Source organism: Macaca nemestrina, chromosome 10, assembly GCF_043159975.1.
Source record: "Macaca nemestrina isolate mMacNem1 chromosome 10, mMacNem.hap1, whole genome shotgun sequence".
Classification (NCBI taxonomy): domain Eukaryota; kingdom Metazoa; phylum Chordata; class Mammalia; order Primates; family Cercopithecidae; genus Macaca; species Macaca nemestrina.
Window position 1 is genome coordinate 62,723,478 of NC_092134.1, and position 17,816 is coordinate 62,741,293.

The following is a 17,816-nucleotide window of genomic DNA, read 5'->3' on the forward strand; positions in this document are numbered from 1 at the left end:
TGAAATAAAAGTAATAGAGTCATGCACACTTTATTCATGCTTCTCTGCCCTTCCACCCCCAAAGTGGAACAAAAATGATACAAATAAAAATAAACCTATGTGTTTTACCTTTTATTGCCAATAATTCAGAACTTTTTAATGTTCCCTATTACTTTAGAAAAATATGTGATATTCTAACAATATATATTGTTGAGATGATATTTTAGTCAGCTTTTGACAGCATAGAGTCCACTTAAAAACAAAAGGTGTGATTAGAAGAAAGAAAAGAAGGAAATAATCCTGGCATTGTTGCTGTATTTATTAATGCACCACAAGCTTTTGTTTGCACTTCTTTCACTTTTGTTTAAAAGTAAAGAACGGTAGTACAGCACGTAATCCAGGGTGCTGATGTTGTGGGAGGGGACTTAAAACAGAGTAAGGAAATCTTAAGAAACAATTTCCTCCACACAGAAAGGAACAGACCTCTCTTACCTATGAACCAGGTAGTTTCCAAGAGAGACGCTGAGGGATATTTAGAAAGCCTGGGACCTGCGGATGCCATGTCAGGCACACTTGCTCCTGTATAGGAGACTAAATAATCTCTTGATATATAAGGATGGCAGTCTGTTGTCTTAGATCAGTTTGAGAAGCAGCTCTGGCAGCGGGGGGTGTAGGTGTGTTGCACTACACTGAATGGAATAAGGCTAAAAATACGTTTAGTGTCTGATAAGAACGCCAGTTTTCTCAAGCTCTCATTTAACGTCGGACTTTCTGTTTTGCTTTTAAAGAAAAATGTTTTACAAGGGCAGCATGAAGCGGACAAAATCTGGAGCAAAGAAGGATTTTATGCTGTTGTCATTTTTCTCAGCATCTTTGTTATTATAGTAACGTGTTTGATGGTAAGTTTGCTTCTTTGTATATTTTATTCTTTGCTGAGCCCACTGCTTAATATTAGTGGGTACATTGCCATTCAGATGAATGTTAAAATGCTTCGGAGCAGAAGCAAGACTATGATCCTGTTAGATTAGGAATATTTCATATCTGACATTAGAGCGGTTGCTAAAGGAGAGCTTATGGAATTAAGGATGCTGACCTGAATAATAAGGCTGTAATTGCAATGCAGTTTTTAGTAACCTGATCAACTCTGAGAACGAAGCTTTACAAAGTGATTTACTGAGGTCACTGAAGCCCTCCCAAAGTCAGTAAAGTCTCACGGGCACACTTTGGGTTTACTTTATTTCTCCTTTTATATCATCTTTATGGAACTCAGGAAAAAAATTAAAAAGAAATATGTCTTTGAGACAAGATTACTCCCTAAGGAATGGTTGATTTCCTTATTTTTAAAAGGCCTTGGAAGCATTCTATGAAAAGGAGATGATTATACCCTCAAAGGCTAAGTTAGTTAGACTACTAATTCATTTTTAAGGTGGATAAATAGTACAAAAGTATAAATGTATATGCTGGAATAGCTCTGTAAGTAATAAGGTGTAGCCTTTAAAAGCATATTTCTAATTTTAAAAATAGAACCCAAAATAAACAACCCACTAAATTAAGCAGTACTATTTGGCACTGAATGAATTAACGGTATCTTTAGGGTAGAATAAGATTTTTCTACTCTTGGAAATTTCAAGATCTAGTATAATATTTAGAGTTTACAAATAGGTTTTAATGTCCTTTTTCCCTGTGAGCTATGTTCTTTTTAATTTTGCACATTTAAATAAAGACTTCTTCCTTAGTTTTTAAGTGCCCCCCAAAAGTCATTGTTACTTATTTCTCTCCACAATCAACAATGTTGCTAAGTGTTTTATTGGTTTTTGTTTATTTCTGCTCCCCCTACTGGGAAGAGGTTACTGTTAGATTGAGGCTCAGTCTGGAAAGACAGAGGCTGCATGGGCTAAACTTAGAGGATATAAAACAAGCACGGTCTTAAACAGAGTGAAGATGGGCATGTTTTCTAGAGTTTAAAATATGTGAAGTAACAAAAGTACCCTAAATCTTCCATCATAATGAATTCAGAGGTAGCTCCTATGGGTCAAGCATTAAGAAAAAAAAAAAAAATTCTAAGAATTGTGACTCAATAAACAAAAGAATAATTTAGAATTGAGTAAAAAAAAAAACCCTGATTTTTATATTCACATGGTAGAGATTAAGAAGAAAGGATTTTAAAGAGAGAAAGTTTGAGGTTTTGGGAAATTATGGCATAGTCTTCTGGGCATCTCTGTTTTGAAAGATGTAGTTCCTTGCTATGGTTAATTGCACTTTAAAATACGTGGTTCTTCTTTCCTTCATATGGGAAATCTCAAGTGCTGTTCCCTCTCTTGTCAGTCACAATTAGGGTGTTTTTCTGCTTTGCAGATGAGAAAGGGTAAGAGGAGGAAGAGAATAGAAAGGAATTGAAAGTGATAAAAGTGGAAAATATTCAGGGGATCAATGGATGTGATTCAGAAGAGCAAAGGCAAGGATAAAAGGAGAGAAGTGGGAAAGCAGATTCATGTCCAGCCTTTGAGTACTAAAGGGCAGCAGAAACAGAGCAGAGCTTGCTATTAACATAGAGAATGTGCTTCAGAGTCTGCATTTCTAACTCAGGGCGTGCTCATGTATCCGATGTAAGTAGATAAATGCCTATGTTGGTCTCGTGGCAAAAGGACCTATAGTAGTCACACCCTCAACTACTTGGAGCCAGAGGATGACTCTTCCTTTCCCAAAATTTGCAAAACATCAATGTAAAAGTCAGAAACTTAGGGAAGTCGGCTCCAACGTTATTAGAACAAATCAAGAAAGGAGCATTTCAGAAGTATAGGTGATGGCTCTCTATTGGGTTAGCAGGTGGATTCATCTATTCATTCAATCAACAGATTCCTGCAGAATATTCTCTGTGGGCCTATTTTTTGCTGGTGCTGTGGGCAAAGGAGAAAACAAGACAGATAAGATCCCTGTTTTCTTCAAGTCTTTACTCTAGAGGGAGACACAGAAAATAATTAAGTTAATTTTTAAAAAATCAAATGGTGAACGTGCTATGTGATTCCAACTATATGACATTCAGGAAAAGTCAAGCCTATAGAGATAGTGAAAATATCAGTGGTTGACAGAGATTTCAGAGAAAGGGAATGACTAGGTGGAGGACAGCAGATTTTAGGGAAATGAAACTATTCTATATTCTGTAATGATGAATACATGACATTATGAATTTGTCAAAACCTGTACAATGTATGAAGAGTGAGCCCTAATCTACACTACCTACACTATGGACTTTAGTTAATAATAATACATCAATATTGGTTCATCGGTTGCAACAAATGAATCACACCAATGCAAGATGTTAATAACAGGGGAAAATGAAGAGGTAGGGAAGACGGGTATGTGAGAACATGGCATTTTCTGCTCAGTTTTTCTGTAAACCGAAAACTGCTCTAAAAAATAGTATATTCATTTAAAAAATCAAATAGTGATAAATGCTATGAAGAAAAGACCATAATAATGAGTGAGTGGAGCAGAGCCACCTGAGATGTTTGAGACCTACGGGTGAATATGTGAGGGTACATACCCAGGCAGAGGGCACAGTGGGTGCAATTAGAATAAGCTTAGCCTGTTCAGGCTCGAGGGGAAGAATGTTTTAGGCAGAGCCTTGATGTGATCTGCTGTGTGTGTTTAAAAGATCACATTTTCTTCTGGTAGAAAGTGGTGGACAGAGGATGGGGTGAATTGTGGAAGGAGGAGGATCTTTCTGGAGGCTTCTGCAACATCCCATTGAAGAAGATGCTGGTGGCATAGAACAGGGGTGGGTGGTGGGGACGGAGAGAAGTGAAGGATTGAGATCTATTTGAAAGTAGAACCGACGAAACTTGCTGTGTCCCAATTCTCAGCAACGGGGGTAAAATTAAGGATGACTCCTAGGTTATTTGGCTTCCCTGCCTGTGTGGAAATGTTCTCATTTCCTGGGAAAGGGACACGTTGGGAATGGAGATGAGTGTGTTCGGATAGTTCTTAAACAAATGAAAGAAATAATTAGGTGGATTTCAAACACTATCTCAAATTTTAATTTGAAGGAGTCACTTTTAAAAGTAACAGGGGGACCAAGTGCAGTGGCTTATGCCTGTAATCCCAGCACTTGGGAGGCAGAGGCAGAGGGATTGCATAAGCCCAGGGGTCTAAAACCAGCTTGGGAAACACAGTGAGACCTTGTCTTTACAAAAAAAAAATGGTTTAAAAAATTATCCAGGCTGATGGCACGTGCCTGTAGTCCCAGCTACTGAGGAGACTGAGAAGGGAGGAGCGCTTGAGCCCAGGAGTTTGAGGTTAGAGTGAGCTGTGATCATGCCACTTTATTCCAGTCTGGGCTACAGATTCTCTGTCTCTGAAAAATATATAAATAAAAACAAATTCTGAAAAGTAACAGAGGAACCGGCAACACACAGACAGGAAGTTCATATTCACAAGAAAAGAGGTACTACCTAATAGGATTAGCATGAAGCCAAGTTTATCTGATGTAACTTACCACAGAGGAGTCAAAAGTTCATGTTTAGGGACATGTCAAAGTGATTGTCTAAAATAAGCTCATCTTTCTAAATGTTCAAAGTATTTTGATAATAAGCTTGATTTAAAGTAAGTGTTCACGTGCATTTCTCAGTGAGACTTGTACTGTCACTTTTGTGATTCTGAAACACCTGTATTCCAACTCTGTTTCCCATAGTTTTGTTGATTCCGTGACAAAGGAAAGATATAATTCAGAATTTTCCCCCGGCATTGATTATATTTATGAAAAACCAAGTGCTTCCATTTGCATTGGCCTTCCTATATGCCGTAGAAGCGAAAAGCGTGGGTTTTATTATAAAATTATATAGGTAAATTGCTGTAATGGAAGGTTGTATGTGCTATGTAACAACAACATAAGACTTGGCAAAATTTTTGAAAAGTGGCATATTGTTTACTTTCCTTAAAATACAAAAAAAAAATGTTGCAAGGCATAAAATTAGACAGGCATGACATTTTCAAATATGTGACTTATTTAGCACCTCACAAATGTGAATGTACAGTGGGTGGAGCGACAAATAGAAAAATACAGTTTTCCAAGAAAAAATGTGTGGGCAACTTCCAATCCATTCAGTCTGTTTTAGATGAAAGAAACTTATTACTAAGAAGAATTAGTTCTTAAACTTGAACAAATAATAGAAAGAACACCATCTATCATCTAAATTAGACATTCAAATGTCCTTGCAGGTTTATTGACAAGTACAAAGGCATTTATGAAATGTAGCTAGAGATGTCTACAGGCCAGATTGCTTCTGGAAAGCAGTTTTAGAAATCACATGAAAATAGTCATTTGGATCAATAAAAGCACTGGCATGTTAGACCCACAGGAAAGTCATCCATATGGGAGGGAAAGAGTTTCTCTAGTTGTAGTCTGGTAGCTGCAGCAAGAAATGCTACATTGAACTACCTGTTATAGCCTTAACATCAGGTAATAAATACATGTCAAAGGTGGACATAATTTTCTCACTTGTTATATATAATCCCTCGGAACGAAGGGAAATAGGACTAGCTTCCTAGCTGGAATGATTGGTTAAGTAGGCATGTAACTCAAACTAATTTTCAATTTTTTCTGTATTAAGAAGAACACAACTGTCTTAATAGTAATAACAATAAAAATTAATTTCTTCCATTTATTGCACACTTATTGGTACTAAACTGGTAGTAAATTTACTGCCTAGTACTAAAGGCTTAACATATTTTAGTTTCCTAATTTTACTTATGAGAAAACTAAGATTCAGAAAAAATAAATGACTTGACCAAGAACATGCAATGGGTGGGTATGGGGGTGGCGGAGTAGGAAGTGGTAAAAATTCAAAACCAAGTCTATCTAAATTGAAAGTCGGGGCTCTTTACCATAATTCCATTTGTTTTCATAAAGCAGTCAAACTGGTCTTTTTTTTTAGTCTTATCACTGTCTTGTGAACATGTATTTCTGACCACAAATAACTCCAGTAGCAGATGCGAATGGCTGTATTTATCAGAGCCATTCTACCCAGATGGAACTGGTAAATGTGTGCCACATTGTACCTGTGTGCTGTGGGCACACCTCTATTTTTGCACTTAGTACTTTGTACTGGACATAGTTTTTACACATTTATCTTTTCTGGAAGCCTATGAATTCCCAGAAGACAGAGTTCTGTGTTGCTTTTGCATCTACAATATCTTGTTTATGGAATGTAGTAGGGATTGGCTCAGGATTATTAAATTAAAAGAGTGAATGAACTCCTTCAGAACTAATTGTAAAATACTGTAAAGAACAAATGTTAAAGACTAGTGGTTGGTGGCATTGTTTTGAAATCTGAACACATTCTAATCCAAACAGAATGTTTTGTGTTACTCATGAGATTTTTTAACGAAAATTTTAAGCTACAAAAAAGCTTCATAGAATTTTTTTAGCTTCCTCCCATTTCTGTGTTCCTCTGGTTTTTTGTTCCCACTATTATTTTCCTTCTCTTGCTATAGTTTGAGTTTTGCCACTCCTCTCATTCAATAATCTGTTTTCTTTTCCTTTTTTGAATTATTAAATGACTTTATTCCAGTCCAAGAGTCAAACAAGCTCTTAGAGATGAAGGCAAAATGTTGACTTGCCATTGCTACGGTAAGCTTTTCTGTTGAGTTTTTAAACAAAGTGAATTCCCATAGAGAAATATGCATATGCTGTATTCCAGATCTCAATCTGTGCAGAGAAAAATCTCTGACACACTTTTCCAGATGCTTTTGGAAAGAGGTTTCAAAGAAGGACATGAGAATTTGGAGGAAACAATAGAGTTGAATGATCACATACCTGGAAGTCAGAAAACCCGGATTCGAGGTTTTCTTTCCAACCCTCCATAAATCATCCAACAGCTCAGGACTTAAATGTGAAATAAGGAGATTACACCACAAAATTTTTGTGATCCCTTACACCAGGGTTTTACCAACAACACTACTGACATTTCGGAGTTACTATTTCTGTTGGCGGGGGTGTGTGGGGAGCTTTTCCAATGCATTGTAAAGGTAGTTAGCCTCTGCCTACCAGATGCCGGTAGCACCCTTTCCCTTCTCCTTCCCCCACACCCTGAAAATATGACAACCAAAAATATCTCTAGAGCTGCCAAACGTTTCCTGAGGGCAAAATCCCTGCCAGTTGAGAATCACTGCCTTACAGCTTAATTTCATGACAACTACCCTATTGCCAAATAGCAATGTCTTCAATTTTTTTCCATATTTTTTCAGACTGTCCAATCTCTTGAGTATTTTTAAACACTATCTTATATACATCATACATTCTGCAGGTTCTACTTTTCCCTAATTAAAGATGTAGAAATCAGTTTGTACACATACTATATGGAGACAGGTTGCAAAGTTGACCTGTAACTAGACATGAAGTAAACAGATGACTGATTGGAAAATATGTTACAAAGGTTTCTCCTCAAAAACATAAGCTCATGAATGGTAAGGAAGGACTTTGGACTAGACTTGGTTTTACACTAATATAAAAGCTACCTGTCAAGAACGATTGAGAAGGTCAAGATTTCCTTGGCTTTCCCATTTTCATTGTTCATTCATATTTCTCCAAAATCCAAGTATAAACAGGCAAGTAAATGTTCTGATATGCATATTATATTTAGATGTGAAGAGCTTAAAATATGTAATATATGCCTTATCTTCTAAACGTATTTTTGTAAAGGTACTGATTTATTTTTTCTACATTTGGGAAAATAACTTTCTTGCAACTTAAACAGTATTTTAAATTCTGTTGCCTCATCATTTAGTAATTAAATATTTAGCTGAACACAGTAAGCCTAAAATATATGTATCATCTGATTGATACTGTTCTAGTGCAGGTTTTGCTTTTACACCATGAGGGTCACGGAAACTGAAGAGAAGCAGTAAGTTAAAAACCTTAGACACTATGCACATGATAAAGGCATTTATCTTCAGTCTTTTCCGTCCTATAGCTTAAAGAAAACACATTACATTTGCTTGAAAGTAATTATAATAAAAGTAAGAAGACATTTTACTTAATATCAGACATCTTTTCATTCTCATTCATGTGATTAACATTTATCATGTGAATATTCCAAACCTACCCTTTTTTCAAATTTTAAGCTTTAACTTTTCCCTACCAGAGTCAATGAATACCACCAGTATAAATGTTTCCAGATTACAAGGAGGTGAACTGACATAAAAAACAATAAAATGTCTGTCTTTTCCTAGGAGTTCAATGTTTAATATGCATTTCTAGTTCTATCTCATAGATGCATAGTCTTTTCCCTTAAGGAGAGCTCCAGGTTACAGTGAGCTATGATCACAGCACTGCACTTTTGCCTGGGCAACAGAGCCGGATCCTGTATCAAAATTAAGTTAAATTAAATTAAATATTAAAACTTAGGAGGGCAAAGTGGTAAGAGTAAAAATTCTGGTTGTCCAAATTATTCTTTCATAGATACCCTAAATTTAATTTGTCAAGTATTTACCAGATACTCAAGTTGATATATGACTAATGCAGAGATTTACCAACATAAGAAATAGTGGTTTATAGCATAACTATCATCTTATTAATATTTGCAAGACTACTTTTTTCTACTAAGCCATGCAGGATGCATATCTCCATTTCTATAAATGTTGTAGACCTGTGTTTTATGGTTATTCCTTCTATAAGCCTACCATTTCCCCATGTGACCAAACTAACCTCTGGCATTTTTAATAAAATTAGTTAAATTTACTTTTGAATGTATCTTTATGGAACAGATTCATGTGCACAATTAGTTGATACGTATGTGCAGCATAACTAGAAATACCAAGTATACTGTCTTGAGGAAAATCTCAGTACCATGAAACTGAGAAATCATCTTTTACAGGGCTCTGTTTACTTTATCGTTAAGCCTTTATTTTGGTTTGTATGCCAGGGTGGGATGGAGAAGATCATACTCTGTTGTTTAGTGTGAGAAAATGTGACAGGAGTTTTTTATATCTCCTTCTACAGATTCTTTACAGATTAAAAGAGAGGTTTCAGCTTTCCTTAAGACAAGATAAAGAGAAAAACCAGGAGATCCACCTATCACCCATCACATTACAGCCAGCACTGTCTGAGGCAAAGACTGTCCACAGCATGGTCCAACCTGAGCAGGCCCCAAAGGTACTGAATGTTGTCGTGGACCCTCAAGGCCGAGGTGCTCCTGAGATCAGAGCTACCACCGCTACCTCCGTCTGCCCTTCTCCTTTCAAAATGAAGCCCATAGGACTTCAGGAGAGGTAAGAGCTTGTTCTGTATCCCCTATGTGTGGCTTTTTATAAAAAGAGTATTCATCAACTAAAAAAGAAAGAACTAGTAATGATTGACATAATTGGGTAGAATTGTTCACCACTAAATGGGCAGTCAGACGAAGTAGTGTTTCTTGTCTCCCAAAGGAATCCAACTGCGTTAGATAAAATCCGTTAGGTATGTCTGATTCTGTTAAGCTTGTCTAGATCCACGATGGTGTAGATCCAAGCAAAGTTCACTCCAAGTTCACTGACCTCACAAGATGCTATCTTGTTTAATCGTCATGAAACTCTGGTAGGTAGAGAGACTGAGAACAAGCTCAGTGTTTCCTGCAAAAGCCCACATTGTCTGGAGTCAGGCAGGAGTCGATGCCATGGATTAATTTTTTTAAGGTTTTAGCTCTTCATTTTTTAACCACAACAAGCATTCAATATCAAGATCCATAACACTGGACGGACACAGTGGCTGATGCCTATAATCCGAGTACTTTGGGAGGCTGAGGTGAGTGGATCACTTGAGACCTGGAGTTCAAGACCAGCCTGGTCAATATGGCAAAACCCCATCTCTACTAAAAATGCAAAAGTTAGCCAGGTGAGGTGGCGCATGCCTGTAATCCCAGCTACTTGGGAGGCTGGGATGTGAGAATTGCTTGAACCTGGGAGGCAGAGGTTGCAGTGAGCCAAGATGGCATCACCGCACTCCAGCCTTGGCAACAGAGTGAAACTCTATCTGAAGAAAAAAAAAATCCATGCCATTATTTTTGTTGCCTTACCTTTTTTGTGATGTATTATACATGTGATTCACTTTATACTGATCCATTTCCATTAAAAGCAAATCCAATGTAAGAAAACTTGGATTTGCAAAATACATAAACGAGAGACTAATTTTTTACCTCTCAAAAATATCAAGTAAAGCTTTCTCATGTGTTTCTTAAAAGAAACTTTAATTTTATATTTAAAATATGACTTGTAGTGTATTCAACTTTGAATACCAGGGTAGTGGGAGAGTAAGTTCTCAAGGTAATATCCCAGGTTCATTCTCCTCTTATTTTACTATGTCTCCATTTTCTAACCCTGTATATTTTGTTGCCTGAGGTTTTTAAATCACATATATAAATTTTGAATATATTTCCCATGGTACATCACAATGCCCTATGCAAATAGTTGTGGTTTACACACACAAACACACCCTTCAAAAAATATAGCTTGGGGTTTTAAGAACTGCAGAAAACAAAATTGATCCTTCATAACTATTTGAAAGTATTACCAAGGAACAATGAATGACATAAAAATAAAGGAATTTGTTTATCTCTAAAGGTCCTTAAACACTGAACACTTTGACTCCACACCAGGAAGAAAACAGAGATTGATCAAGTCATTCTTTCCACCTCCTCCCCTAAAATACTTGTGGTTTCTTGATAGGCAATGTGGGTCTCCAAGTGACATTCACTTATGTAGATATCACCAAATTACTCTTAATGATTCACTGTGGAAAGGTTGACAAGATGGAACTTTCTGCCTGAGGCTAACTGGGAGTGAGGAGAACTGAATTCCAGACCCAGCCCTGCCATTCCTAGGTTTGGTGGCCTCACCTGAGTCATTCACTCATTTGGACCTCATTTTCTTCTAAAAGATGTAGAGGTTTAACTTATTTTTTTAGCTTCTTTCTGGTTCTTTTGCTTTTGTTATCCACATTATTTTTGTGCATTTATGTTTGCTTCAAAGAGTAACTTTGAAGCAGACACCTGAGTATCAGTGATGAATGAAGGGCCGGTGGCAAGAAAGCTCTGCAGGCAATAAGAGGCCATGTTATCTATAGTAGAATGAAGGGTCATAATAAAACTGATTAAAAGTCAGACAAATTTTTATTATCATCATGTACTACCAATTCTAAGCAAGGTCAGTATAAAATTGACTAGGGAAGTAGCCATGCCCAGCATCCTGCCCTCTGTAGACCACTGCTGGACGTGTTGGTCTGCAATTTAAAGGAGTATAAGGTTAAATACTCACTTATTCGTTTCATTAAAGTGAATCTTTGAGAGGGAGAATACAAGGACAGAATCGTACCCATCTGTTTGGTTCAAATGGGGGATTCTAGCAGAGCAAGTATGTAATCAGTGTTAAATAGATTCTCTGTCCCCTTATCTACAACTTCACTGCATCCCACACTTCACCTCCTACTTTCTTCCACCTCAGAGCAGGAGAAGACTATTCTCTCCACAAGGGCTCCAGGTCATTCCCCTCAACCCTAGTAACTTCATCAGTTTTCCTCCTCTACCTTCAACTGTACCCTCTTTGCTAATGCTGTTCCCTCAGCATAGAAATAGGTTCCTTTTTGTATTAAAGAAACTCCCTTAATCCAATTCCTCCTCTGGTTCTTGTTTTTCCTTCCTTTCTCAAATACGTGTCTTAAAAGAACAGCGTGTACTTGCTGCCTCATTGTTCTTCTCCCACCTTTCATTCTCACTGCTTCTTTCACATGCTCGATTATCAAATTAAGTATCGATGGTCTCACTACCAAATTCAAAGCACATGTTTCATTTCCCATCTAGCACTAATAACTACCTCCTTTTTAAACTTCTCTCCTCCTTTGGCCTCAAATACATCATTTTTCTGTTTCTTGAGTTGCTACCTTTGGTCTCCTCCAGATTCCCTTCTCTTGTTAACTTTTAACTTCAGTGTTTCATTCTGTGTCCTCTTCTCTCCTCCCTCAGTCATCCAACCATGGCCAGTTCTTCTCTTACTACCTTTTAGTGATTCCTGAAAAAGAACCTTTAGCTCAATCTACCTTTCTGTTGAAATCCAGACCCATATTTCAGCGCTGAACTGTGCGTCGCTACTCTGACTTTTCTTAAACACTACCAACTTATAACATTCAGAAATGGAACTCAAGACCTTCCTCATCAAATCATTTCTCTTCTTTTTAAATAGTGACTCTCCGAAACCTGTAATATCCTCAGCTCCTTCGTGTTGTTTCTTCCCCCTCCCCATACAGCCGAACATTATGAAGACCTGGAACCTTCTCCCAACTGTTCCCCCTGTCCAACCCCAATCCCACTGAGAACTCAGGATCTCCTAATTCTAGCCAGTCTCCTCCTGGTCCCCACCTCAGATTCTGTTTTTCTTTTTTTTTCCCAGTCCACTCTCTAGACCTCTCAAACAGTGGTTTTCTAAATTATATTTGAGTGTTTTTCTCTTTATAAAATTCCTCAGTGTTTCCACATTGCCTTCTGGAAGAAACTGATAACTTCTACATATAAAATATGAGGCTTTTTCTGATCTGGCCTTTGGGAGCCTATGTCCACCCATATTTCCTACTAAACACTCCCTTAGGCTCATCCTGCTACTTGGACATTTTTCCAGGTACCATGCCATTCTCTTTTAAGCCTAAGAGTTAATATTTGTCTAGAACCTGTCCTTTTCCCTATTCCTCCTTGCCCTTGAAAAGTACCATCAATATAGTGGGCATTAATCTGGGTCTACAAATCAAGAAGACAAGAAATGCAATTTTATTTTTCTGTAACTCAACCTAAGCTTTTTTTCTAGATGCCGTTTCACCTAAATGGTAGAAACTCAATCTCAGTCCTTTTCTGATTCACCCAACCTTCTTCTGGTTTCCTAGAGTTTCCTCTACATTTTAAGGAGACTTTCTCAACATGAAGAGTAAGCCCCCATCTGCCTTGATGTCATCTGTGCACATTGTCATCTGCTAAAATATCCATTATCTCCTTGGTTCTCATAAGTATTCCCAGGACAGTTGCCACCATGTTGTTTCCTGTGGCCATTCATACAGTCCCTTCCTTTCCAGCCATTGTTTTCTCCTTTCCTCTCTCTCTTCCTCTTTTTCAGTTGTATCCAAACCACTCTTAGATGCCCAAGAATCATCTCACTGTTCTACCCCAAATGGAGGCATAGGAAAACCTGGGCATATCTAAGACATGATCCCCCAGAAACACTTTCCATCCATTTCTCATGGCTCTACCAAGGATCACGGTCCTCCTACTGAGGGTCCCCCATTTCCCAGGGCTCAGCAGTGAAGGATCCAGGGTCTCACCTGCACCCACAAAGCAGCCCCTCTAACACTTCCCCTGGGCCCATGGGCATTTTCTTAGGCTTTGGGAATAGAAAAGCCTACTCTGGCTTATTTCATATCCTACCTTATCTGACATCCACACCCTGAGACACCACCTTCCACCAAAGGCCTGGCCTTTAGAACACAAAGCCCATGACAGGACTCAAATTTCCCTGCTTTCTGCTCTCAGATTTCTTCAAAGGCAATAAAACACCAAAAGACCCTGACAGCCTGAATACAGTGAAGGTCCAAAGGTGAAAGTGGGAGTAGGAATACAGGGAGGGGAATTTAAGCATCACTTCCTCTTGGAAGCCAATTTGAGGCTCCCTCTACCTCCTTCTCCTGCTTCCTCCAGCCCAGTACTGATTCAGCTACGTCTCTTCAGTTCCCCGCTGCTTTAGTTCCATAACCCCGTGTGCATACTGTATTTATAGCACTTCTTTGTTGTCTTTAAGTTCTGGTTTACTAATATGTTGTAGCTAATAGACTCTAAGCTTCTTGAGGACACATATATGATTTAATTGTCTCCTTATCTCTTACACATAGAACATAATTTCTGGAGACCAGGAGCTCCTGGAAATAAATGCCTAAATGAATGAATTAACCAATTAATGACTGTTTTTATGACTAACCTCAGGTGAACTCCCAGTAGCTACTGGGAAACACTTTACCTATTCCACCAACCCTTCCTGTTCTATTCTCACTCCCATTTTTCTACCACAATTCCCTGCCAAGATGACATAATGAAGAGTTTTAAGAGTGACCAAATTTGAAGAATGTACAGTGTTCCACGCAGTCAGAAAACTTTTCTGGCAGTTTTAAGCCTTAAAATTTAATTTATGTATATGTGTTCTAATGGTGCCTTTAAAATAGTCTCATGTTTAATAGTTCTCCATCTTTCGATCCTGGAGTGAGGTAATAATCTTCTACTTATTGCATAAAAGTATGGCTTTATTAAAATCACCATGAGACCAAAAAGGCTGCATTATGAGTCACTTGTCCCAATCTTTTTTTTTTTTTTTTTTTTTTGAGACGGAGTCTTGCTCTGTCGCCCAGGCTGGGGTGCAGTGGCCGGATCTCAGCTCACTGCAAGCTCCACCTCCCGGGTTTACGCCATTCTCCTGCCTCAGCCTCCTGAGTAGCTGGGACTACAGGCGCCCGCCACCTCGCCCGGCTAGTTTTTTGTATTTTTTAGTAGAGATGGGGTTTCACCATGTTAGCCAGGATGGTCTCGATCTCCTGACCTCGTGATCCACCCGTCTCGGCCTCCCAAAGTGCTGGGATTACAGGCTTGAGCCACCGCGCCCGGCCACTTGTCCCAATCTTTTGGATCATGTCATATAAATTTCTCATCCCTGATTGGGGGAATCTATCACTTTGATGTTATTAATCATAAAATATAATTTTAAAGTTAAAAGATAAGTAAAATAAGATATAGAGACTAAATGGATTGCTTAACTGAGTGTAAAGAATACACTCTGAAATTATGAAGGTTAAAGAATCTTATAAAATGAGAACATATTAGCCAGGTGTGGTGGTGCACACCTGTAGTCCCAGCTACTCAGGAAGCTGAGGTGGGAGGATCACTTGAACCTGGGAGGCAGAGGTTGCAGTGAACTGAGATTGTGCTATTGCACTCCAGCCTGGGTGACAGAGTGAGACCCTGTCTCAAAAAAAATAAATAAATAAATAAAAGAGAAACATAGCAATTCTCTCTTCTTTTCTCCCTTTTTCCAACTAATCACCAAATCATATTGATTCTTGCTCCTCCAACTTTCTCATTATTGATTATCTCTTTCTGTAATCATTACCTTGGGCCCAGCTCTCATTACTTCATGATGAAATTGTTGTGTCATATAATTATACAAATGATATTAAGATTAATATGTGTAATAGATTTCATATATATTATTTTATTTCATCTTATCTGCCTGCATCTAATTCTCTTTCCCCCTCCAACAGTCTTCAGGTTTATCTTGCTATAACAATCTTTCATTATCATACTTTGCTGTGCAAAAATCCCCATTTGGCTCCATTTGCTTACAGAATAAGGCATAGACCGTCTTGTTGGGCCTCAGAGGTCCTACACCATCTGGCCCTGATCATTTACTCCAAATCTATTTGCTACTACATCCCAAAATAAACCTTCTATTCCATTCTGTTTCCATCCCCATCCCCCTCTGTGTGCTGTGTTCCTGTCCACATTTGCATTTCTGTTTGCCCGGTCCTTCCTATTCCCTCGGCCTACCGATCTCCAGTCTCCAAAGCCCAACACAAAACTTACCCCCTACCACTGGCCATGTAACCTATTCGTGCCCACAGTGATTTATAACACCTATAAATTCTCATATATATCACTCCTCTGGCAGTGATTTTAGTTGAACAGTCATTCAGAAAGGGACTAGAACTGGTTTTTAAGCAGTTTGTCTTATGTTTTAAGCAGATGGCAAGAATTTTAAGAACAGGTACTGTGGCTCAAGATACTGTGTCTCCTGTGGTTCCTGTAAATCCTGGTACATAGTAAACACTAAAAAATATTATGGAGTTAATTAATGTTGCTTCACATCTGAAGAGCTCATCTATTTCTAAAGAATCTTCCATAAGAACCAATAGCTTAATGATAAACTATAGACCTGAGTCTCAGTTAATACTACCTCTGACACTTATTAAATAAGTGGCTCAACAGATTAATTAAGTCCTCCATAGTATAGTCTTCCCAATCTATAAAATAATATCTGATCCACCTTACTTCAACAGATACTACAAAATTAACAATCCATACAAAATGGCATAGTGTCTTTGAGAAGGAAAAGGAAATCTAATATTCTTTTGGTTTTTGTTCTCTGATTCCATTTCACAAACTTACACTAGGTCAGTTATACCTTTGAACTCCAGAGTTGAAGTTTATTGTCTACTGAACTGCTACAGTTGAGCCTGTCATATAACATTATATTTTTAACTGTCAATTGACATAATTTTGTTCATCCTATTTGTAAACATACAGTTACATGTAACTTATAAATACATACTTATAAACTGGCCACTAATTGTTATCTAATAAATAACAGTATCAAATTAATCAATTCTGGTCTAACAAATGCATTCATTTCCCATGGTGAGTCCAGGTACAAATTCAAATGCTTGCTCTGTAACTACTACATACATAAATTGAAACCTGTTTATTCACCTGTATTGAGGAGCATAGCGTGTGCCTTGCACAGCTCTTGGGACAGGTAAGCTACACGACAAATGTCACGTGGCTGGCACAGCGTGAGGCCACAGTTAGTTCATGTTCCCGCTCCTCTTTCATCCCATCCTTGCCCTCCCAAAATGCTCCACTGATCACTCTCAGGGAAACTGTATACATGCCGAGTTTCAAATGCCCATTAAATGAGCAATCACATTCAAACTCTAGAAAGTACCTTTTCTTCAGTGGGAAACCAGAGAACTTACGAATCTGAAAGGTTCTGCACATTTTCCCTTTGGGCTACTGTATGACTAATGGCCAATTTTATGGAAAGGAAATCAACAGGCAAATTGGATAGGTTCACATTATTTCCTCATTTTCCTCACTTGATTTTCTATTATGAGTAAACACTGTGCAAGGACAGATAGAGAACTGTCCAGGAACGAAGGGTGGCACATTGTAATGTGGCACTCTCCATCCTGGTTTCATTTCTCAGTGATCAGTTGGTGGGCCCTCAAGACTATGATATTAATGAGTGTTTTTTTTCTATCATAACGGAGGCCTCAGCAGGCCCCCAAGGGTTGCTGATATCCAACAAACAAACATTCTCTAACTTTTCTTAAGCTATGCCATAATAGGGTATACATGTTATGATTTACAATAAATACCGTGCAAATGATATAACACCCAGAATTTTGAGTCTAAAGGTTTCCTTAGGAGTTGCTGAGCTTGGGAGATTTTTATCAGAACTAGAAATTTGTCTGCAATGGTGGAAGCAATGAAAAGACAGTCCATGCCAAGAAAACGTTGACCATTCTACATTCAAACTCAAAGACTTTGTGTACTACAATTTCCTCCTGGCAAGGCAGAATGTCCTGATGTCCGTGCCTTGCTTTCCCTAGTGGAGGTACATTTTGATGCTTAAAACTTTTAACTTGGAAAATCTTTAATCATTCCTCCACTGATCTCTTTTTGGGACATATGAGTAAAGAGAAGGGAATAGAATTAATTAATATGACTGCATATCATAGCATAAAGTGTAAAAAATACCCTGGAAATTAAAATCTGTATTCATGGCTGTAGATGGTGGCTCACGCCTGTCATCCCAGCATTTTGGGAAGTTAAGGCAGGAGAGTCACTTGAAGCCAGAAGTTTGAGACCAACCTGGGCAACACAGTGAGATCCCGTCTCTACAGAATTTTTTTAAACAAATTAGCCAGGCATGGTGGTGTTTACCTGTACTCCCAACTACTCAGGAGGCTGAGGCAGGAGAATCTCCTGAACCTGGGAGCTCAAGGTTGC

General features: G+C 38.2%; 1 protein-coding gene across 5 annotated transcripts in view; it reads left to right on the top strand.

Moving 5' to 3' along the window:
* LOC105473380 (protein tyrosine phosphatase receptor type R) overlaps positions 1 to 17,816 on the top strand; it is a 273,852-nt gene that overhangs the window by 162,478 nt on the left and 93,558 nt on the right. For 4 of the 5 annotated variants that reach the window (XM_071071446.1, XM_011727166.2, XM_071071447.1 and 1 more), the window contains 2 exons: positions 768 to 878; positions 8,978 to 9,246. In XM_071071446.1, coding sequence (XP_070927547.1) covers positions 768 to 878; positions 8,978 to 9,246 — 380 coding nt within the window. Of the gene's footprint in view, positions 1 to 467; positions 483 to 767; positions 879 to 8,977; positions 9,247 to 17,816 lie in introns of those variants that run through there. The other variant, XM_071071448.1, reaches the window with a different exon arrangement.